Here is a 23687-nt window from a genome sequence, read left to right on the forward strand (position 1 = left end):
ACCAATTGAACTAAAAGGGCTATACAAAATAAAATCAAATATATAATCGAGCTGACCTCAACTTGGACACTTACCAACCTTGACGACCACAATCACCTTGACATTGTTAACGTCACACACAACTATACAAGCGGGTGTTACATGAACGACAAGTATTCTTAACTTATTCGACAACTCTTCTAGAAAAGGAGGTAAAGTTGAACATAGAATAACAATAGTATCTAATGCATTGGAGTGTGATTGGTCTGACACACTCAAGTACACTCACGTATGTAAACTTGGATAATAAAACTAGACAGAAGAAGCATGGATTATTAGATTGTTTGCAACGAATTTCTCACACTAATATCGATAAAATTTTAATTTTGATATCAATATCGATATTTTAATTTTTGCTAATAAACCTATCGAAGAAGAAGCTGAACTAAAAAAAAAATTTGGTAGATAGGAACCTACATAGGTATAAATTATAGTTATGCTACGTTTGAATAAAAGTGGTTTTAGAAAAAATGTTTTAAATATGATTAAAAGAAAAAGGTGTTTCATTTCCATGTAATTTTGTTATTAATGTTAGATTGTTATTTGTTAATTTCTTTTTGGATTGAAATATATTAATTTCAAGATTATGGAGAATCAATGCTCAGATGAGAGGGTAAAAGTGTATTTTGCCTTTAACTAAAATTACTTTTAAACCTAATTTATAGAAATCATTGATGATTATATCACCATTTATGGAAATAATAAAATATTAAAACTATAATGGTTAATCAAGAAAAGGAAATTTCTAAAATTTTAGATCATAAACATATAAGAGGTTAATACCATTTGAATTAATGGTACAAAACTTATGTTTTAAATGAAAAGAAAACTTAGAAAAAAACGTAGAAACTTATCCATTAGTGACATAGATCGATTGATTAAAATTAAGTGAAAAGAATTGGTCATTAGAGACAAAATTGCAAACTTTGGTCTTTAACTTATTTTTTTCAAAAAAAGGATTTTTTAAACTCAAGTTGAGTAATTAGGTGAGAATTGTAAGTATTTCTTTGTTTATTTGGCAAAGCAAAATTTTATACAAAACATAAAACTCTAAAAGGTGAAATTGAAGCTCAAAGTAATTTAAAATGTTTCATATTTAAAAGTATTTTTAGGTTGACATGGTCTAATTATTATTATTAAATTGTCAAAGTCAATGTGTGGTTATATATGTTAATTAACTTCTCCTACATTAATGTTAGGTTATCTAATCTTCCTCCAAGGAAATTAAGGATAATTGTATATATCAATCCAATTTAAAGTATTAAAATATGTAGTAATTTTTTTCTTAAAAGAAAATTTGAAAATATAACCAATAAACTTAGGAAGTAACTATAATAGACAGTAATTTTAAGAATAATAATCAAGTATATATCAACATCTTAAAAAAATACAAATATAGTCAAATCTATCCGTAATAGATTAATATTTTCAATATGATCATTAATAAATGTTACATTTTCTTTTTAATTTTGTTATATGTATAAATATTTGAATCTAATTGTTATATTTGCAACTATTTAACAAATATAGCAAATATTTGTTTTATCAATGATAGACAACCATTGATATAATCTATCATTACACGATAAAACTGTATCATTATATTTGATAGGTTTTATGTTATATTTATAATTTCTTTTTAAAATATTATTATACAATTGGTTATCATCTCTACAAATTGTTATCAATTATACTTATCCAAGTATGATTTTTTTAAAACTATTTTCTAAATTTGAATCATTAAGTTAACATACTACTTTATTCTATATAAGAGAATTGTTTTTCATGCAACAAATTAGCTGACAATGGAATAAAAATTAGTATAAAGAGTAGAGCTTTTTATTATATTGTAATTAACTTACTATTTTATTTGAGATTGATAATTCAAATTGGCATACCCAGTTGTTGTACCTAAGAAAACACAAATCACATTATTGCATATAAACTAAGTATGCATAGATATAAAAATCGCCTAAATGAAATCATATCAATACATAGATTCATTTAGTTAAAAAACTAACAACGATAGTAAAAGAAACTATTCATTGAATTAAATGACATCCATCCATACAAACAAACTATTCATTGAATTCAATGACTAATGATGTCAAGTTGTATCTCATGTCAGTCAAGTAGTAGCTTTGGAAGCTTGTTGGTGTATGCAAAAGAAGCTTTTAACACAATTTTTTGTTAACGAAATAATTGAAGATCTGATCTACAGTTAAATAATATAAAAGAAATAATTACAGATATACCGATCAAATTTGAAACATTGAAAAGATTTTTATAGAAATAATAAAATTTAGATCTTTTAACTCTTCAAAAATCTATTAATGATAACTTCTATCGATAATGATATTAATTATTGATAGATTTTATTATATTTGTTACACACTCAATTATTAGTAAATTTGGATAAGTTATTAACTAGATTTACATCAACAAATATACACTCTAGAATTTAAATTATTAAATTAAAAATATATGACAATAATGATGAGAAATATATGGTTGGGTATTTCAAATTGCATATGCATTTACTAGAACTTAGCATTATTGTACAAATTTGACTTGACCATATTAGTTATGAGCTTTTCTATTCATAAATTTCTCACTCAAAAAGTTATTTATCAATTTTTTTCATACATGTATATAAACAAAATATTCCATCATCTAACATCTAAAATAGTGAAAACATGTTGGTTGGATCTCCCATCATCGTAGCTTCTTCCCTCCTTGTTTCTTGTTTTCTCGTTGCTTTTGTCTTTGGAACCTCTCAATTATCTCGAGAAGAAGGTACGCATAAACTTCTCTATTAATTTTGTTATTTTTCAAAAAAACACATTTTTATTTAAGTGGTCTAGTTACGGTTAAACACTCAACACTTGAAAACGTATTCCAAACACACTCTAAGTTTATAAAAATATAAGTAATTTTGTTTTGTTTTCTACTTCCACAACTGTCATTTAAAAGAAAAAAATGTGTTGTTATAGAATTATATAGATTAAATTTCAAAATTGATCTTTATAATTTCTAGAAAGCTAATTAGAGTTTTAGTAACACCCTTGTGTTTTTGGAGAAAGTTAGAATTTAGTGATAAAACTTCTTAAATTAGTTTGATAAAAATTTTGGGTATGAAAGTTCTTATGAAGGACTACATTCTAATTTTGTCCAAACTATAAAGACTACATTTATGATAATTGAATTTTTTGCAAATATAACAATTAGATAAGAAAATATTGGTATATAATTACAAAAGAATTTACAAACATAACAAAATTTAGATTTAACCCTCAAAGTTTATCTGTGCCGTTAATAGAAAATCTATTAGCAATAGATCATATAGTTACTTAAGAGTCTATCGGTAATAGACAATATTGTTAGAAGTGTATCCCAATAGATTTGGTCATGTTTTGCGGTTGTTTAGAATGTTTTTTTTCCCTCTTTTTGCTATATGTGCTTAATTATTAATTAATGTTTTAAAGTGTTAATAAATTGTAGTTTTCCTTTTGAAACCATATGTATACATATAATGTATTTTGTTTATTAATGTGTTTAAATTTGTGAGAACTACATGCAGTGGAAGGTTTGTGGTATGTGGGGAATACGTTGGGAAAGACGGATTGGAATTTCAATTCAAGTCCTTGTAGGGAAGGATTTGATCAGACAAATGAAACCAATATGATCGAGTGTGATTGTTCATATGACAACCGCACTGTCTGCCACGTCACTGCTATGTATGTCGTTCTCTATTACTCTTAATTAACCAATTTCACAGACACATGTTCACCTAAATTCGGACCAAATGATTAAACCGAAACTACCACATAAGCATTAAGTTTCTCTAATAAATAGTTCATAGTCTGAGGATAATTGATTGGGGATTTGTGTAATGGTTTTTTTATAAATAATAGAAAATTATGCAAAATTAAATTATGCAAACAATCAAAATGAGAAGATCTAACTTGGGTTGTTAAGGGATTTTCTTATTCACCATATTTGTTCATCCAATTCTCAATCATCAAGCTTAATGCATGTTTTCACCTAACTACTCCAATTAGAGAAGCTATTTAGGTTGTCATCCAAATTAAGTAATAAATTAGTTTAGCTTGAGAAGATGAAAAACATGCTTGTTTGAGTGCCAAACTAATGGTCCAATTGACTGATTCTAATCCTAAGTTGGTTAGATGAATGCAAATATAATTTAATTAGCAAACCAATCTAACTTATTGTTTCTTAGGATAAACCTACAATCAAGCGTCACAAATTGCATATTAAATCAAAGCAACAATCATATACATCCTCATGAGTACGACAATATGATTTATTCTTATTAAAACAGGTTGAATCATCACTCCAATATAAGATTTAGTTAAAAAGACTCATAAATACATGAAGTAGAGAAAGAATCCTCACAAGTACATGAAGTAAATGACAAAGATACATCCACGAATGTATAATAATATGATTTAATCTTATTAAAACAAAATTGAATCAGCAATACAATAGAAGATTTAATTGAAAAACTCATAAATTCATGAAGTAGAAAGAAATTCTAGAGATGATAACCTTTAGCCTGTAATCAACATATTCAACATTATTTGCTTTGACTACAACAACAAAACAAGAGAGAGAGATGGAAATCAACTCTAAAATCTAACAATTTAGATAGATAAAGGATGAAAAAACAAAGAAAAATGAATGATCACATGCTCAAAATGACTACCAAAATTATAATTTTAGAAAAGCACTTAGCACAGCAAAAAATTATCAAATACTATTTTTAGCACCATGGATGGTGTCGACTAGCGTCGTGGCGTCTTCTTTAGTGACAATTTTATAATCATTTACTCTTTGAGCCTAATTGCTTCGTTAGAGGTTCGAATTGGTCCCTTTTAGCTCTATTTTATCCTTAATGCTCGATTCTACCTCTTTAACGGTTGAAACCTATAAAACAAATAAATAAATATAGGAACGACCTCAAATTAAGTGAAGCTACATAGCACATTTTTTGTGCTATCAATATTTTCCCTCATGCATCTATCATCATCATCATCTAGGTTCCCAATCATACGACGCTCATACTTCTACATCTCTTTGAAACTTCATCGATCGTGATGAGCTCAAACCCTTGTTGGGTCAAAATAGGGTTAAAACACTCTACTAGAACTCAATAAATGATTCAGACACTTATCAAGGATTCACTAGCGCAATGGTTGCCTATCGAACTTTATTGGATCATTACAATGCTTGCCTGAATAGCTTGGACAAGTGTTATGCCAATTGTGAACTATCAAGTCCCAATGAAGGCATCTTGAGGTATCATTTTGCTTATTGAGAACCATCGTAAACCAACTCATGGGAAACTTCTCGACTTCAAACTTTCTAGACATCCATACATCCAAACATATCAAGGTGTGAACTCTTAGTTCATACCAAAGCAAAGCTGCAAGTGTTATATTGAAACTACTAGCTCATGAGAAGGGGCTGCAATGCTAACACATCCTACGTTATCCAACGTTGTCCACAAACTCTCATTCTTAATAGAAGACACCAAAGACACTTGTCTTGCAACACTCATCCAAGCCATGACACAAACATATGCAATCTCATAAATAGAGGTGGTGGAGAGCTGACACCATGCCTTCCTTTGTAGAATATTTTAAACATTTTCCGTTTATCGCACTTGTATATCAATGTAATGAATGATCATTCACCAATGTAGACCACTCATCTGAACTCCAATTGACATGAAATTCAACTTGCTTACAAATCTCATCTATATACATATAATTTAGAGCCACTTGTCTAAACTCAAGATGGAACTCCGACTTTCGAGGTTATGGCCCAGGGTGCCATCTAGTCCCACTAAGCTTGTCACTAACACCATTAGTAACATTGATGCTCATCCTCTTGCTTGATGTTCAACTTGACATACGTGTGCCTCATATCTTCGTATGTTGGATGATACATTGTTTTCCTCGATTGCATCATGACACTTCTCTTGACCCTCTATCTTTGTTTGATGTATTAACACTCACATGTTGCTATACAATGAATCACAATCTACTTTTTTTAAGTATGATTGTGACACACAATATCGATTAATTGGTCTGATCGGCTTGGAATCGATCTCTAGGAATGCATGTTTTCTGGTGGTGATCGAACCTCAATTTTCCTTAAAGCTTGGGGCATTGGTCATTGTGCATGTCTAACAAAAGTTGGATAAAAAGAGAAAAGATGTATATTTATTCATATGATCAAAATTGTAACTGAATTGAACAAAATTCATGAACAGATATCTGGGATCACAGGGTTTGGCGGGCACACTTCCATCGCAACTCTTCAAGCTGCCTTACTTGGACACGCTGTAAGTATTAATTCCTTTGTTTCTTCTCTTTGCAATGGAGTTCGTCATTTGGTTTTCTTCATTTATCTCTTTCCTTCTTCTTAATCCAGTGATCTCACTCTGAACTATCTTGCCGGTGAAATTCCTCGCGAATGGGGTTCCACAAAGCTTGTCAACATGTATTCTTCCCTCCCTTTCTTCTTCTTCTTCTTCATTTCTGATTACCCTAATTCATTTTGAGAGTAAAGTAATACTAATGATTAATCTAAAATGTTGCAGTTACCTTTTTGGAAATCGGTTGACGGGTTCGATTCCAGAAGAGATTGGAAACATCACTACTCTTAAACGGCTGTGAGTTCTGATTACCACACCTTTACTTCTCATTTCAGTTTTTGAATGATTAAAATTGTCCCCTTTGTTCCCTTTTATCTAGGCACCTAGGTAGCAATCAACTTTCAGGAAGCTTACCTTCAACACTTGGAAATTTGTCCAAGTTGAGAATGCTGTAAGACCATTTAATTCTAATCTTGTAAATTCCTTAATGCAAGTTCTTGTGATATAGTTAATTGATTAGTAGTCTTGAACTCATGAATATGCCCAAAGAGCTAATAGCTGGATTCTCAATCCTACTTGAAACTGTTTGTTTAGAGGACTTTCCTCGAACAATTTCACTGGGGAGCTACCGGTTTCTCTGGGAATGCTGACCAATCTGACCTACTTGTGAGCTTCTCAAATTTTTCGTTTTCAAGTTCTGTTTCTAAATTAGTTCGTACAATTTTTTATAGTACAGAAATAATTTTATTGAACTGTTTGTAATTCAACCTTGCAGCCAAATCAGCGACAATAACTTTGAAGGGGAAATACCCAGCTTCATTCATACTTGGGTAAATGTATATACATTGTAAGAAATTCAATATATTCTATGTTTATTTAAAAATTCCTTATTATAACCATGAATCGTTTCTCACTAGAGTATTTTGATTGAGACAGAGGGATTCAAGGAAGTGGGTTGGGCGGGCCTATTCCTTATGAAATCAGATTTTTGACAAATTTGACCGACTTGTTAGTATGCAGTTCGTTATCATAGTTTAATTATTTTCTGAAAAAGAAAAGAAAAATGTATCTTATTTTTTCTTATACATATGCTAATTTTTAACATGCAGGAGAATAAGTGACTTGAATGGAGGAGCTTCGTTTCCCTTTCCATCGCTTAATAATTTGAATTACTTAGTTTATTTGTAAGCAGCTCAATTCCTTTATAACTTGTTGAATGCTCCTCAGACAATTAATTTCCTTTGATTACCTACAGAGTATTGAGAAACTGCAATATAACAGGAGAGCTGCCAGATTATTTTGGTGGGATGAAATCTTTGGAGATCCTGTCAGTTTAAGTTCCCTCCATTTCAGTGTAGTTTCTTGCTCATATAAATTACTTCTAACACTAATATAGATTAAAGGTTTTATAGAATTGCTATTCATGTCTTCCACGAAAATCTAAAAATGTGCCAGGACAAATTTCAAAATCTATTGTTCACTTCGGTTGCTGAAGGGTGAAAAAGAATTGTCTAGCAATGAATTAATTCTGTCAGGATAAATGAAAATTTTCTAGTTTTAGGAATTTGGAAGACCTGATGCTACTTTTAGTATTATTACCACTTTTTTCTAATGAAAAGCCAACAACCATTGAGAAAAAGAATACAAAGCTATAAAAAAGAAAACCAATCCCACAAAAAGGAGTCTTATAAGAGAAAAATACTCCAGTAAAGTAGAATAAAGCCTAATGAACAATTACAATTTTGAAATTTTTGTTACGGTAACTAATGAGTTACATTAGAATTTACAGAAATAGTATTATGATCACTTATTTCTTCTCTTCTTGCAGTTGTTGTATTCTTTGCATGGCAACTAATGAACTTAAAAGTTTTTTTTCCAGAAATAACTTACACAATGGGGCATAGGACATCCCTATTCTCTTTTGCTTGGTTTTACTAAATGTCTTTTTGAAACAACAATGGGTGGTTTGTTCCATGCAATGTTCTTGAATAATTAATCTAACTCTCTTTATTTATTTAGATTTTTGGATTTTTTACTATAGACCTGGTGGACATGGATCATCATAATTAATATTTTTTAATATTGTGCCGAAGTTTCTTTAATTTTGTTTGTTATTCACAAAAATTACTTTTTATATTACTATTTTTTTAAAAAAAAATTGTACGTAAATGAATGCTGACCAGATAATAGCTTCAAGAATGTAATTTTGTTAAATTCATGGAGAGCAACATATGAGATGGAAATCACTAGAGGAGTATAACCGCCTTAAGTTCAAAAAGGATTCGTAGGGGTTGGCAAATTGTATTATGCGTGATTATTGAATCGGCTGTAAAGTTAATGATGGAAATTCTGCATTGACTTTAATTGAGCCTCATAGCGTAATTTTCAAACCAAACTGTCTACTAAACTATAATATAATAAACACATTCTTCTAACTGTTTGTACCTATCAATAAAACTTGATTGTCATTCCTACTGATACCTTTTAGACCACTAATGATCCATCAATATCGTAGGATAGGTAAGAAAGTAATTGTGGAAGGTAGTTAGTGCTTGGGGAGTGGGGGTAGGAAAGGAGGGCTGTAATTGGTCAGTGGGGACAATTAGGTGGTTGAGGGAATTTTTGTAGGGGGGGCTGCGCATATATATATGAATGGATAGGAATTTGTTGTTTTTCATCTTTTTTTGCTTGATAGAGAATCTTCTCATAGATAGGAGGGTTGTATTGATGGGCAAGTTACTATTCAATAACACCTATATTGTAAGGGAGTTCCTTATGATATCCCGATACCCTGTTGATCATTGATTGGAATAAATCTTATTACAAGTACTTATACCTATTCTTTTGTTAGTTGTATTGCCTTAGGGCAAGTTACCATTCAATAATACCTATATCTGTTACCTTCTATGAACAAATTCTATTGTAGCCATCTTTCGTACTAGTTCTTAATTCCTACTTGCAGTTATATGGGACTGAGAAATTGGAGGTTAATTTTCACATGACTCTTTTTTCCTTGCCAATTTCTCTTACAGAGACCTCTGTTTCAACAAAATGAGTGGGCAGATTCCTCCTAGTTTACATAGCCTTGTCCAACTCCAATTCAAGAAAATGTAAGAAAATTATGCCAAAAATTCAATGATAATTACATCTAGTCATGGATCAATGCCTGATCAGATGCTGAAACTTTATGCCGAAACTCATTTTCTAATATTTACTTGTTCAGATTTTTAACTGGGAACTTGCTAAATGGATCAATGCCTGATTGGATGCTGCGTGAAGGAACAACAGTGTAAAAATCCTTAGATTTTTACCCTTTATTGAGAATTATGGGAAAGGTTAAGTTTATTTGATTGATATACCTTCACGAAGATGATTGATCACATACATCTTTCTTCACAGTGATCTCTCTTACAATAAATTTAATTCACTCTCTCCGGATACAGGCTGTCGATATCAAAATGTGTAAGATTTTTAATCTGTTGAATACCTTCTTCCTGTACTAATTTTCTTTAGAAGATACAACTTGTCCTTTCGTTTCTCGTGCAGAAACCTATTTGCAAGCTCTTCGCTAGACAATAATTCGTAAGTTTAGTCTTTCTTGGATATAAGCATCACCTTTGTTTATTTTGTTGCTATGTCAGTTATATTAATTTGGTACTAACTGCTATTGCTTTCTCAGTAACCTTGTATCCTGTTTGCGGAACCGCACTTGTGCCCAAGGTGATTAAAACATTTTCACTATTCATATGGGTGATTTTTGCAATTTTGGGAGAGATTGGGAGAATGCTGAAATTTGAAAACGTGAATGTTTTGCCAACTATAGAAGGCAGACGTTCTATTTCCCATTAAAAAGATGCAAAGTGCAAATCAAGTTTTTCTTTCTTTTTGTAATGTTGATAGTATTGTTGGTATTCTTTCAGTTAAGTCCCGTCTCCATATTAATTGTGGTGGGAAGGAAGAAACCATTGATGGTGTTAAGTTTGAAGGAGAAGAAGATACAGGCGAACCATTACAATTCTACTCAAGTGAAACAAATTGGGCATTTAGCAATTCTGGCAGTTTTTTGGACGGTTATGACACTGACTATGTTGCTAGGAATTCATCTGCACTCTCTATGATAAATTCCACACTGTATGAAACTGCTCGAATTTCTCCAATGTCTCTTACATACTATGTATATTGCATGGCAATTGGAAACTACACGATAAGGCTCCATTTTGCTGAAATAATGTTCACCAATGATAAAAATTATAGCAGCCTCGGAAGACGCATTTTTTATGTTTATGTGCAGGTAAAGAATGACATTGTGCTCTCCACTTAAAAGATTTTCTCCCCGCTTAAAAATGGCATTAAATTATTTCCTCATTACAAGCTCAAAGTTCCTTGGTTGAATTTTAATATTACAGGGAAGGCGGGTGTTGAAGGATTTTAATATTGTCAACGCTGCTGGTGGTGCAGGTAAAGATTACACATATTCAATTCCCGTCAGTCTTACTAGTGGTATTTTGGAGATACAATTTTATTGGGCTGGGAAGGGGACAACTAATATTCCGACAAGTGGAGTCTATGGCCCTTTGATTTCTGCCATTTCAGTAGAGCCTGGTAGGTCAAATGACATCTTAATTCTCTTCTCACAACTCTGTTAGATATTTTGCCTATACATGATAGGACTGCATGCTAATGAGTTAATCCATATATCATGATGCCACCCTTACGTTTTTGTAATTATTGTCTTCTTTCTCGATGCAGACTCTCCATCAGAAGGTCGAAAAACCTCACATGTAGGAGCAGTTGTTGGAATTTTGGTTGTAGTGGCTTTTGTTATAATTTTGGCACCTGGAATTTTGTGGTGGAGAGGCTGTCTTGGAAGAAAAAGTGTTTACATCAACAAGGTAATTAGGAATTTTAATTTTTGTCGGGAAACTTGTGAATGATGTGTTAAGAATAATTGGTCTCTTGGTATCCAATTTTAACTATTTAATATAAAAAAGTTATAAATTGGTGTTCAATATGCCAAAAATAAATGTAGTGCGAGATTCTATTCCTTTTGGAAAGGACAAACATGGAAAGCTATCTAAAAATCTGTTTGTTATCACCAAAATAGATAGCTTCATAGATTTTTTACTTTTCTTTCTAACTTGCTGCTTCCTATGCAGATTTGAAGATTCAAAATTTTCTAATTGGCTCATTTACACTAAAGCAAATCAGAGCTGCGACAAATAATTTTGACATTTCCAATAAGATAGGAGAAGGTGGTTTTGGACCTGTTTATAAGGTGTTATCACTAATACAACATTTAACTTAGCTAGAAACTTTTCTTACATAGATTTTGATGACAGGGTGCAATTTTTCCTTTGAAAATATAGGGTATTCTTCTAGATGGTACCATGATTGCGGTGAAGCAATTTTCTGCGAAATCAAGGCAAGGAAACCGTGAATTTGTGAATGAGATAGGCTTGATATCTTCTTTGAACCACCCAAATCTAGTTAAACTGCATGGATGTTGTACCGAAGCAGATCAACTTTTGCTTGTATATGAATATATGGAAAATAACAGTCTTGCGCAAGCTCTCTTTGGTAAGTTTTGCCTTATAGGCTTTGAATAACTAATTAGAATTGTGAATACATTTAGTCGGTTAATTATTGTAACGATTGACCATCTTCCTCAATATAAAAAATTGAAGGATCTCAAGAATGCCAATTAAACTTGAATTGGCCAACAAGGAAAAAGATTTGTATTGGCATAGCCAAAGGTTTAACTTTTCTGCACGAGGAGTCAAGGTTGAAGATTGTTCACCGAGATATCAAAGGTACTAATGTGTTGTTAGATAAAAATCTCAACCCAAAGATTTCCGACTTTGGTTTGGCCAAGCTTGATGAAGAGGAAAACACTCATATTAGCACCCGGATTGCTGGAACGTTGTGAGCACTATGATTAAATTATTTTTTCTGCATTTACAAATAAACTAACTTATATGCTGCTTCTTAGTATTTTTATGCCTAATGTTATACTTTTGCATACTTTTCAGTGGATATATGGCACCAGAATATGCGACACGAGGCTATCTAACGGAGAAAGCAGATGTTTATAGCTTTGGTATCGTGGCATTAGAAATAGTTAGTGGAAGGAGCAACACTATACATCGGTCAAAGGATAAATGCCTTTATCTTCTTGATTGGGTAACTTGATTTCGTTTCTTTACCAATTTTATTTGTTGTGCTTGATCATTTCTTTTAGTCGACCATGGTAATGAAACTAAGGGGAATATATCTCATTTCAGTTAATTTATGCTCTGTTGGCAGGCTCTGTGTTGAAAGAGAGAGAGAGTCTAATGGACCTAGTTGATCCTAAGTTGGGGTCAAACTTCAACGAGGAAGAGGCAATGAAAATGATGAATATTGCTTTTCTTTGCACCAATGTCTCTCCCTCGGCAAGACCTACAATGTCCTCTGTAGTGAGCATGCTGGAAGGTAAGGTTTCTGTCAAGGAATTGATTTCAGATCCAGATGACATGAGAAAAGAGATGAAGGCAATATGGACCCTTATTCAGCAGAATGAAACGGTAACCAACGACAAGAACAATACTGAGAGCCTATCGTTCATAAACATGGGATCAACCAGTTCTTCGATATCAATGAAGAGCAGAAACTAGCTCGACTGCATTTGCAATGGTATAAAATATGTTTAAGCTTTGATTTTGTGGTTCATTTCAATTAATCAATGTAAGATTCAATTATTCAATGTAAGAAGGTAACAGGGCAAACTCCTTTTCAAAGTTTCAAATATGGATACGGATGGAAATCTTAGGCAAAATTTGTTAAAATATTGATGAAATGTTGATTACATTTCTGAGAAGAAAGTGTACATACGAAAAAGTTGTAAAAGATATTTAAGAACAATTGAGAGGTAATTTATTTATTTTTAATTATAATTTTCATAAGATTCTCTATGAGCAATTATATATTCTAGTCAGCGATGGAAGAAGCAGATGTATATTGATTACTAACAAGTTTTCCAACAATGGCAATCTTTTAAACGATGTTGCAGCTTCTCACAAATAGGTAGACAACCAAGATATAGGATGAAAAACAACACATACTTTTTGTGCCTCCACTCCAATCAGGTACATAAAAAACGTTAAGAATACTTGTAAGGAAAACACTTAGCATTCATTTCGAGGAGTATCCATTTCGAAAAACACTTATCTTTGTCATAATTTATCATGAGATAGATTTTACTCTTTTTCTTTTTCCTTCTTTTGAAATATTTTAATAGTTTTTTATGTGAATAGTAAGAAAGGATGTATAAAGATGAGTAAGATGAACTCAAGTATCATACTTTGACATGTGACAAATTCTTCTTTTTCTCTTTTCTATAATATTTTAATTCTCTTTTGTTGTGAGTGATAAAAATGGTATGCATAGAGATGAGTGCACCTTGAGATGCATTTAAGTATTATCCAAAATGAAATAGCTTAGCTTTTCTTATTGGTAAAATGTGATTGGACAATGAGTGGAATGCATACAAATGATTATAGTCTAGATGCATCTAAGTATTTTCTTTTTTCTTATACAAGAACATTTTTTTTCCTCTTATACAAGAACGATTATTTTGGTGGAATGGACATTGGGCTTCCCACATGTTGTAGTTACCAACTAAAGATTATTTTATGGAACTATTATGCTTAACCGTATAGCCAATTTGAAGATTGCTTTAGCTGTTGATAGAGATGGAGGAAAGTTGTTGATGTGTTCAAGTTATTGTGCTTACTCAAAAGCTGAGTTTGAGTAGTATGACTTTCTGAATTCTCTCAGCCTAACTTCATATTTCAAAAAAATAAAAAGATAAATTAAAAGGATATAGTCTTCCTCAAGTTAGAATGCAAATACACAAACAGATCGTTGTTTCAAACTTCAAGAGTAAGTTTGGACAGAAATGTTAGCTATTCTAATTACAATTAAAGAATGAAGAATGTAGGCAGAATTTTATGGAAAGTTTTTACAAACCAAAACCATGAATTCTATCCCAAAAAAGAAAAAAGAAAAAAAGAAGAGTAGTTGTTTGTGGCAGCTAAGAGGCATCTTATTATTGTAACCGTTAATTTACATATCTTCTAAATATGTTCAAGTATGATCAATTACAAGGAAAACTGGTTTGTATGTTGGAGTCATGGAAACTAAAGGGTTAGAAATACGACTGAAATCCCACATTGGTAAAATAAGACAATAATGATAGTATATAATTGAAGACATCTATCTCTATCGGTTCAATTTTGGGATTAAACCAAAAACAAAGTCATGGAGATTTATGCCTAAAAGCAAACATCATTCCATTATAAAGATATTTAGAAGGTAATTATCACTAACATAGAAAATTATCATCATCACAGAATCGATGCTTAAACAAATCTACTATGATTATTGCTCTCAAGTTTAGTATTTACTCGTCCAAGAGCTAAAAGATCGTGCGTTTCAAATGTAAATTGCAACTTTAAACTATAAACATGTCATGTATCGACTCTAAAGTATGATATTAGATATTTACATTTTTCTATCCTGCATTTGTCAGAATTAGAGAAACTTCCTTGATTTTGAAAGGAGTAAAATCACTTCTCTTGTTTAAAATTAATCTCAAATAGTAATGAAAAATGAAAAAAAAATTATTATTTTCAAACATGCATTAAATCATGTAAAGTTAGTTTAATGTTTAACTTACATGTAAAAATTTGATTTTTGTACCATTAAAATTGATTTTCACGGATTTAAACCATGCTTTGAGATGAATGTCAACTTTTGTATAGGACAAAATACGAGTGAGAAAACTCATCGGAGATAATTTCATTTAATTGTTCTATGTACTAAATTGTATTTGTTTACTCATTTATTACTTTAGCATAACTCTCACCATTTTCGAAGAAAATTTATTGTTTAAAAAGGAAAAAAAATAAGTTTCAAAATAATTTTCATCCAAAAAGATCAAAAACATTGTACAAAGACAATAAAAAAAAAACAAATTGATCAGTATTGATTTAGAATCACAAGATTGCCATTTGCATCTACAAGAGTATTATAACGTATCTATGGCACATATGGGAAAAACACAAGTAGATAATACATTATTCATGCTATTAGATGAACGTGACATGTAAATTTTGAAACTTGGCCAATCTAAGAAGTACAAGGTCACAAATATATTCCAACCCTTTGCATTCCGCATGAACAAACTATTAAAAGCTCAACTATTTCTTTTGTAGAAAACTAAAGCAATTCAAGCTACCCGGAAAAATAGATGTTACTTTGAGAGTCAAGAATACTTAATCTACCATTGTTGCAGGTTTGAAATCAACCAAAGAAGAAAGTTCCCGACCTTTGAGACAGCATAAACAGAGTATCAATAACAAAAGAAACAAATTAAGCACAACAGAAGAAAGAAAAACTAGAAGACTGAAAAGCTACATACTTCACTGTTACTGCGACAACGAAAAGCTGCTAAGATTTACATGCTAGTCACGCTCGGCATCTTCTATCTCTTCATCCTCTGGTACTCCTCGAAGATAAAGAACATTGTTACACCTACCAGGAAAGAAAAGGAAAATTGTCAAGTTTGATGTCAGAAATCGGGGAAGAATTCTTCCTTGAGCATGACCAAGTCCACCATATGCACCAGACAAAGACTAAAAACACATAACCTTGCAAATATGCTCAAATATAAAACTATAAGATAATAAAGTATTTGAGGTATTCGGAACTTTCCCTCTCTCGAGTATGCTCACTCAAGCCTTAAACTACTAAACAATTCTCGCTTTTCCTTTTTCTTATACTTGGGAAAGTATAATATACACTTGGCAATGTTATGATGTTCCTAATAGCATTCCTATCATATTACTACGTGCAAATAAGAAGTGATGCATTGGATATTGTGATTTCAATTAATCAGAAGGCTACCTGATCAATATTTCTCCAAGACTCCCAGTAAACTGCCCGTCGATATATTCCTCAGTATTGGCAAGCTGCATTTGAAGAGTTGTAGAAATCAGCCACCGAAAGAAACTATGGTCTTATTTGGAAACCAATTTCAAATGAATTTTCTAATTATCAAAACAAAAAATTCAGCGAAAAGGTTGATTCTACTTCACATCTTTTAATTTGTAACCGTTAATGATCTATATTTTAGAACAAATGAACTTACAAATTAGATTATTTCATAGCACTGTGAAATCAGAAAATGATAAATAGTTGGAAGAGGAAACTTTTAATACAAGCAGAACACATCAAAATAGATTCAGAGATGAAAAACAAAGTATCCATCAATCCTACATTTGAACAATCTCTCAAGAAAAAAGACAATTACACTAAATTTCCTTCTCGTAGAGTACACAAATTCATTAGATTCAAAAATAGTTGACGGATGGCTAAGCTATAAACTAAGTCCTGAAGTAGAGGAAGACCCAAGAAAAATATCTACATTTGTTTCAATTGAAGTAGAAAACACACCTGCAAGTTCATGTACGAGTCCACCGAGACAAGAAATCCTGAAATGTAAAGGAAAGTAAGTACAAACTCTAGCAGTCAAGAGAAAAGAGGAAATCAAACAGCAGATAGAAGCAAACCTTTGTACTCCATTCCCCACTTGAGTTTAACAACCACAGTCTTTCCAGTCAAATTGTTCAAAAATGGCTTCGGGTTAACTGGGATGCTCTACATTGACCAAACAACCATATTAAAGAATTAAACGTCATTTACGAATCAAGGAAAAATGGAGGGGTTAGAGAAATTAAACAACCAAAACTCAGTGAAATCAACAGAAAAATTCATCCAATAATCTAATACTACATAAGGGTACATTAACAATAGCAATTGTTCCAGATCGAAAATTCTTGCTTACCATGGTTCCGAAATGTTACAAGGGCGGACTCGTGGTCGACGTGAGTTGACGGTCGAAACAGGGAAGAGGAAGAAGAAAACGATGGGGAAGGGCTTGGTCGGCGACTGCACTGAAACGATCAGAGGGCTGCGGCTAATGCACGGTTGAAGACACAAGGGAGGGAAAGGGAGAGAGGTTTAGGGTTTTTTTCGTTTCTTTTCTTTATTCTAATTTCTCTTCATTTCTTAACTGTTCAACCAAACCGAATCCAACCATATACATATTAAAGGACATTCTCAAGTATAGCGTAATAAAACAAAATATTTACAAAATATAATAAAATTCTAAATTTTATCGAGATAGGCTTCTATCAATGCATTTAATAGATTTCTATCGATGATAGAATCTGATATTTTACTATATTTTGTAAATATTTATAATAGTTTTGTCATTTTCAATAATTTTCCTATTTATCTAAGTATATGTATGCTAAATTAATCCCTAATCACTATGATGGTCCAAATTTTTTTATATATATATTCGTGTAAGGAAACTCGTATGAAATTAATTACTATGACTTTTTTCCTGTACCACTAAGCCAACTCATAATAATTATGTAATAGTCTAAATTTCCATTATATATTACCAACACTAATATTTGAATAATTTTTGTGTGAAATTTCAAAATGTTATTTTCAATATAATAAACACAAATTACATAACTTAAGGACATATTTTTAGTACTGTAACCTAAAGAACTGATGTTAGTCTTAGAAAACAAGTTCTATACAGCAACCGGATCCTACTGATTGAGCTAATTACGTAGAACAATTATGTCAGTCTTTGAAGTTTGAACGATCATTTTATTGTTTTAATTCTAAAAGACTATCCTATCCACCCAAACTTTTCTCAATGTCCTTTTAAGCATACAGATAAACTACCTCTCAAGGTTTTGTTTCACTAATTAAGTGCAATTTAAATGGTTGTCTTCTTAAAAAAGAAAAAAACTTGTGGAAGAGAATATCCTTCGCTTGAACTTATTTGGATTGATTTTCTAAATCCTTAAACAAGTATTTATTAGTATAAAATAAGTATTTTCAAGTACATACAAAATCAGTTCAAACACGTATTTTAGTTCGACTACCTAAAAACATGTGTGATACACGTAGTTAAATTTTGTAATAACTTTCTTTATATTATTTACCTAGGATAATAAGTATTTGAAGTAAAATGAAAAAATAGCCCTAAAATTATGTGTATTTGATTTATTTACTATGAAAATTATATAGTAAAATTATTGTAAATGACCAAAGATTGAAAATATTTATAAAATATAGTAAAATTTTAGGTTCTATTTAACCATAGATAAAATCTAAGGGTGCGTTTGGGGGAAGGGTTGATTTAGGGAAGGGTTAGTGTTAAGATAAAACTAGTGTTAAGTTAAACCTAGTTTTATCATAACCCTTGTTTGGGGGAAGGGTTTAAAAAGGTAGTTTTATGATAATATGTGTTTGGGGGAAGGGTTAGGTGGGAAGAGTTAATGGGGATTTTATGATAAAATGTGTTTGGGGGAAGGGTTAGGTGGGGAGGATTAATGGGGATTTTATGATAAGATGTGTTTGGGGAAAGGTTAGGTGGGTAGTTTAATGGGAATTTTATGATAAAATGTGTTTGGGGGAAGGGTTAGGTGGGTAGGTTTATATGGATTTTGTGATAAATTTTATTTGGGAAAATTGTTAAATGGGTTGGGTTAATTAATTTTTTATGTGGTATAATATTTTTAAATTCAATTGTAAATATCATAAAAAAATTATTGCATATTTTTTTACGAAATCCTCGAATCCGTATTATTCTCCTATTTTATTTGTTGTATGTGTAATGTTATTAAATTAATATATACAGTTGGCCAAATTAAAATAAATTTCTGAACATATTGTGATAAATTTATTACAATTAATTTCTTATAAAGATTAAAAAATTATTCAATATTTCTAATGGGCGATAGCGAAGTCATTCAATTTTAGACCTATATAAATAGCCGTTATAACGCTTTTCGAAAATTGTGACTAGTTTCTTTCATTTAAAATAAACATTAGGAATGAAGAAAAGAAGTTCTTGACAATACAAAATGCATAAACCATCGAATACATGATACAGAAAAAAACGTAACGAAATAATAAGCAACACAGGTCACTACAAACAGAAACTATCTCTCTATGTCTCGTAGGAGGACTCTACAGAAGCCCTCCCTTTCATCCTCAGGCATGAGTACGAAACCCCGAAGGTCGTCCATACGAGACAAAAGATGTCTTTGCAATAACGCCCTATCCAAAACTCGTAAGTTCTGGCATCTCACGCAATATGCGGAAAAATTCCGTGCGCACGTGGTTGTCATTTGCAAGGTTGCGTGCTGGCCACTCCGCAATCTGCCTGAGTTGCTCGTTTGTTTGGTCGAGCGCCAGATGTATCGCTTCAAGCTCGAAGTCTCGCTGACTTCCCCTCTTCCTCTTCGATCCACTTGATCCGGTCCTACCCTGTGAAGCGCGAGAAGGTCGGGATGCACGTACATCGTCCTGCGAGATGTCAACTCCCTGGCTGTACACGGGCGGGAAGTCCTCGTTTCCATCCCCCATATCAAATCTGTCATATCCGCCACCAGGCTCGTTAGACCCCACGTCCGCGAATGACTCAGCGAACCGACCGGTCGCCCTATCGCGACCAAATACATATGTAAGCTCGTCGTAATACGGGAATGGTTTGTTCAGGAGTCCTTTCGCTGCAGGATGCGACTGCGGGCAGAAAAAAAAATATGACGTAGGAGTACTAATTTAAAAATTGTTTACTAAATGTAAATTGTGAACGTTGTGTGACGTTTAAATTATATTCCATACCCTAACCCAATTATCGAATAATTCCTTCTCCGCAACGATGCATTTCTCTTCATCGTTCCACCCAAAGCCACTGCACGCTGGGCCCCGCATTTCGGCAATGGCCTGGAACGTTCGCTTCAGTGTCTTGATCCTACAATCAATTACAGTTGTTGCTCGTACCTGACATCCAGGTAGTTTCTCTGCCATCATGCGTACCAACTGCGCAAGGTATCCTGGGCGGAATGTACCATTATCTGATTTCCAGCCCCCCATTGACACTAGCTCCATTAAACATTCGACAAGAGTCCCCTCCTCCTCCCTCGTCCAAACATGTCTCGGTGCACGATTTGAGGTTGACATACTGAGAATCAGAAATTAGAAAAAATACATGCAGTACATAAGTAATTTCACCATTAAACTCCAAAGTAAAATAGGCATGATACAAATTATGGCACGCGTACAATACATATGCAACAGGCCATATTAGTTTTTACAGTACATGTTAGACACGATAGAATTGCGACGAAGTCATAAAAAACTTGTTATCTAAATTTGTCTTAGCTAAGCGTTACGGAACTGCCAATCGGTGAACATCGATGTGGCTAGGTTGTCGCGCCACTGAGACCACTCGTTTGTTGTCTCAATGTACTGAATGTCTTCTGAAGCGGTGGTCGTTGCGTACGTGGAGTCCCCCTCGTCCTCGTCCTCAACGTCGTCGCAATATGTCATTTCCCTGTTGATCAAATTGTGAAGCAACGCACATGCTAGAATGGTGCGACACTGGACTTGCAGGGGATAATACGACTTTCCACGAAGAATGGCCCAACGACCCTTTAGAACACCGAACGCGCGCTCAATAACATTCCTTGCGGAGGAGTGCTTCATGTTGAAGTACTCTTTTGCATTTGTTGGCGCATTTGCAGCACCACGCCACTCTTGCAAATGGTACCGCTGGCCTCTGTACGGGGCGAGAAACCCCTCCGCGTTTGGATATCCAGCATCGCACAGATAATAATATCCTGTTATTAAATGGTTTGTTTATGAACTTTAAATAGGTAAGTAGGAAGCGACGGTGTTTTATTATAAACATGATATACCCTTTGGCACTTGTAGTCCATTTTCTCGTGAAATCGCATCACGTAGGATCCGCGAGTCTGCTGCAGATCCTTCCCAACTGGCGAGGACATAAACGAAATCCCCTTTCGTGTCACAGACCCCAAGAACGTTTGTGGCAATTTCCCCCTTACGCGTTCTGAAAGTAGGCCGATCTCCTGCGGGGACGTTCACCTTTATGTACGTCCCGTCTAACGCGCCAAGGCAGTTCTGCAGGTTGAAAGGAACACAATGAATTAACTGCGATGTACCTAAAGGTCAATTATAGTGAACTTCTAGGATGCCCACCTCGAAACACTTCCAACGTTGATCATTGCAGTTACTTGTTACCGGAACAGGTCTCTTTATCAACTCCTCGTACAGTCGAAGAACAGCCAACAATACGATGTTGAAATGTCGAGATACTGTCTCACCGGAGCGTACAAATTCTCGTTGTATGACGCGGTTCTTCACGTCATGAGCGAGGACGTGCAAGAACATTGCTACCATTTCCTCAACATCGACAATTTCAGTTGAAGAAAGACCAGCGACATTTCTAAGTAAATGGCATAGAATTGCGAATGTTCGCCTATCCATCCGCGTGCTTTGCCGACACACAAGATCTGACTCGTGTATCATGCGAAAGTAAGCAAGCTCCCTAATTCTATGGCGTGTATCGGGCGGTGTATGTGGGAGACGCTTATTGTTGTTCATTAATAGCTCCAACGTTAGTAAAATCTGACGTTTGGCCAACGTGAATGCAGTTAGAACTCCAATAAGTGTTTGTTCATCCATTACAATGTATGTAAAGTTCCCTAAAAACATGTACTATTTAAAATTAGTACAATATCGATATATTGTAAAAAGATATGTAAACTTAGTAATATCCCTATTTAGTAAAACTATAAACATAAAACAAAAAAATTAGATTATTTCAACAATTGAAAACCGAACAATAAAGAAGGTTATTTCAACAATTTTTACAATCTATTTTAGTTCTAAAATAAGTATTTTAAAAATAGAAATGAAATTTGTTGGAAAAAAAAAAATTCAACGAAACATAAATAAGGTAAAAATAAAATAAAAAAGTATGTGGTGAAAACATATTAATAACTTTGTGGTTAAAATACAATTTCATACAAATGTGTGAGAATAAAATAACTTTATAAAAAGTTGAAGTTTCATTAGTTTTAAATTAAATATAAAAATCAGTATTAAATGAGGCTTAAGAACATTAGAATCGAGAATGGGAAAAAAGTTTGAAAATCACCAACATTTTTTCTTTCTTTAACGTCACAATATGCTACATAACCTATTTTCTTTTTTCTTTTTAGGAAAAAACGTATTTTCAATGTATATATTTTTTTTAACCTAATTATTTCACAATATGCTACATAACCTAATTATTTAGAATGTATATGAATTTTTTTATGACTTCTATATTGCTCATAATTACTAATCTCAACATTTGATCTTCAAATATAAATTAACAAAATACAAACTATTTGAAGTGAAATAAATAATATATCATTTATGTTTTTTTATGAAAGAAATAAATACATTTTCGTTGGAGAGTTTTTTTATCTCTATTTTCTCAACCTATGTCCATTTTATAGTTCTTACAACTTGCAAAACTTTTTATAAGGCCACGAACTCTCAATTCTATATACAATAGTTTTTATTACACTTTTTAATTATTTGTTGGTAGAAAAATAAAAGTTATAATTTATGTTTAAAACGGTTTGGAATAAATTACGAAAAAAAATGTGATTAAACTTTGGAACGTGTGTACTAAATTTTGAAAGCTTCAAACACATTTGTACAAACTTTATTACTATATAGAAAAAAAAATTGTTAAAAAACAGAAAATTAAAAGGATACATTATGTAACAAATTAACCCGAATGTTCTATATACAAAATGTTTATTATAAAATTATACAAAACCGGAAATAAACGAAAAAAAATAAAATACATTATCAAAGCCTACAAACGGCTATTACAAGAGTACCTCTTCAAATAATTTCGAACTTCTTCGTCGCAACGTCCTACATAAGAGAAGAATATGATTATTATTTGTAATTAAAACACAATAAAAAACGTATGAAAAAAAAATTAAATATACATACCTTTTTAGGACGAAAAATTAAACTCCAAATGAAGATTGAATCGGGAAACCGTAAAAATAAGATTGATTTTAATTTAGTAGCCTCAGAGTTTTGATTCCATTCCAAAAAAATGAATGGAATTCCATCATAGTTATAGGAAAATAAATAAAGGACAGAAATGTATAGAAAACATATAGCAAAAACCATAGACTAAAAAGACATGGAAGAGACAACGTACATGGTAACGGTAATGAATACAAAAGATAAGTTACAAGCACATAGAGGGTACAAAAGACACATGGTAACAGTAAAG

The 23687-nt window shown here is 32.4% G+C and overlaps 3 protein-coding genes across 4 annotated transcripts; 2 read left to right on the top strand and 1 right to left on the bottom strand.

Moving 5' to 3' along the window:
• Positions 1-5971: 5971 nt before the first annotated feature.
• On the top strand, positions 5972-13374 carry LOC103501839 (probable leucine-rich repeat receptor-like serine/threonine-protein kinase At3g14840). Its single transcript, XM_051087649.1, has 22 exons — positions 5972-6409; positions 6499-6567; positions 6668-6739; positions 6822-6893; positions 7037-7108; positions 7218-7289; positions 7379-7450; positions 7552-7626; positions 7698-7769; positions 9475-9552; positions 9666-9731; positions 9842-9904; positions 9989-10024; positions 10122-10162; positions 10363-10733; positions 10849-11044; positions 11192-11317; positions 11599-11717; positions 11809-12019; positions 12127-12364; positions 12472-12622; positions 12746-13374. The coding sequence occupies exons 1-22, from the start codon at positions 6330-6332 to the stop codon at positions 12755-12757; spliced, it is 2364 nt and encodes a 787-aa protein (XP_050943606.1). The 5' UTR covers positions 5972-6329; the 3' UTR covers positions 12758-13374.
• On the top strand, positions 12775-13095 carry LOC127143811 (probable LRR receptor-like serine/threonine-protein kinase At1g07650). The gene has a single exon (XM_051087705.1). The coding sequence runs from the start codon at positions 12775-12777 to the stop codon at positions 13093-13095; it is 321 nt and encodes a 106-aa protein (XP_050943662.1).
• A 2158-nt stretch (positions 13375-15532) lies between the features above and the next one.
• On the bottom strand, positions 15533-17575 carry LOC103501840 (probable small nuclear ribonucleoprotein F). Of its 2 annotated transcripts, XM_008465555.3 has the most exons (6): positions 17328-17575; positions 17053-17140; positions 16937-16974; positions 16388-16452; positions 15903-16015; positions 15533-15809 (listed from the first exon to the last, which is right to left on the bottom strand). In XM_008465555.3, exons 1-5 carry the CDS (start codon positions 17328-17330, stop codon positions 15946-15948), a joined length of 264 nt encoding a protein of 87 aa, XP_008463777.1. In that variant the 5' UTR covers positions 17331-17575; the 3' UTR covers positions 15533-15809; positions 15903-15945. The 2 variants fall into 2 exon arrangements, with proteins under 2 accessions (XP_008463777.1, XP_008463776.1); XM_008465554.3 differs by having other exon boundaries at positions 15533-16015; positions 17328-17571.
• Positions 17576-23687: the final 6112 nt, after the last annotated feature.

Source organism: Cucumis melo, chromosome 7 (genome assembly GCF_025177605.1).
Source record: "Cucumis melo cultivar AY chromosome 7, USDA_Cmelo_AY_1.0, whole genome shotgun sequence".
Lineage (NCBI taxonomy): Eukaryota > Viridiplantae > Streptophyta > Magnoliopsida > Cucurbitales > Cucurbitaceae > Cucumis > Cucumis melo.

Bases quoted from the DNA above. Each gene is read 5' to 3' on its own strand.
- LOC127143811 (XM_051087705.1), top strand. From the start codon at position 12,775: ATGGACCTAGTTGATCCTAAGTTGGGGTCAAACTTCAACGAGGAAGAG.
- LOC103501840 (XM_008465555.3), bottom strand. The intron at 16,453-16,936 runs GTGTGTTTTCTA...CTTCAAATGCAG, and splicing joins ACTCGTACATGAACTTGCAG to CTTGCCAATACTGAGGAATA. The intron at 16,016-16,387 runs GTAGCCTTCTGA...CTTTCCTGGTAG, and splicing joins CTTGGAGAAATATTGATCAG to GTGTAACAATGTTCTTTATC.
- LOC103501839 (XM_051087649.1), top strand. From the start codon at position 6,330: ATGAACAGATATCTGGGATCACAGGGTTTGGCGGGCACACTTCCATCG. The intron at 6,568-6,667 runs GTATTCTTCCCT...AAAATGTTGCAG, and splicing joins TCCACAAAGCTTGTCAACAT to TTACCTTTTTGGAAATCGGT. The intron at 7,290-7,378 runs GTAAGAAATTCA...TGATTGAGACAG, and splicing joins TGGGTAAATGTATATACATT to AGGGATTCAAGGAAGTGGGT.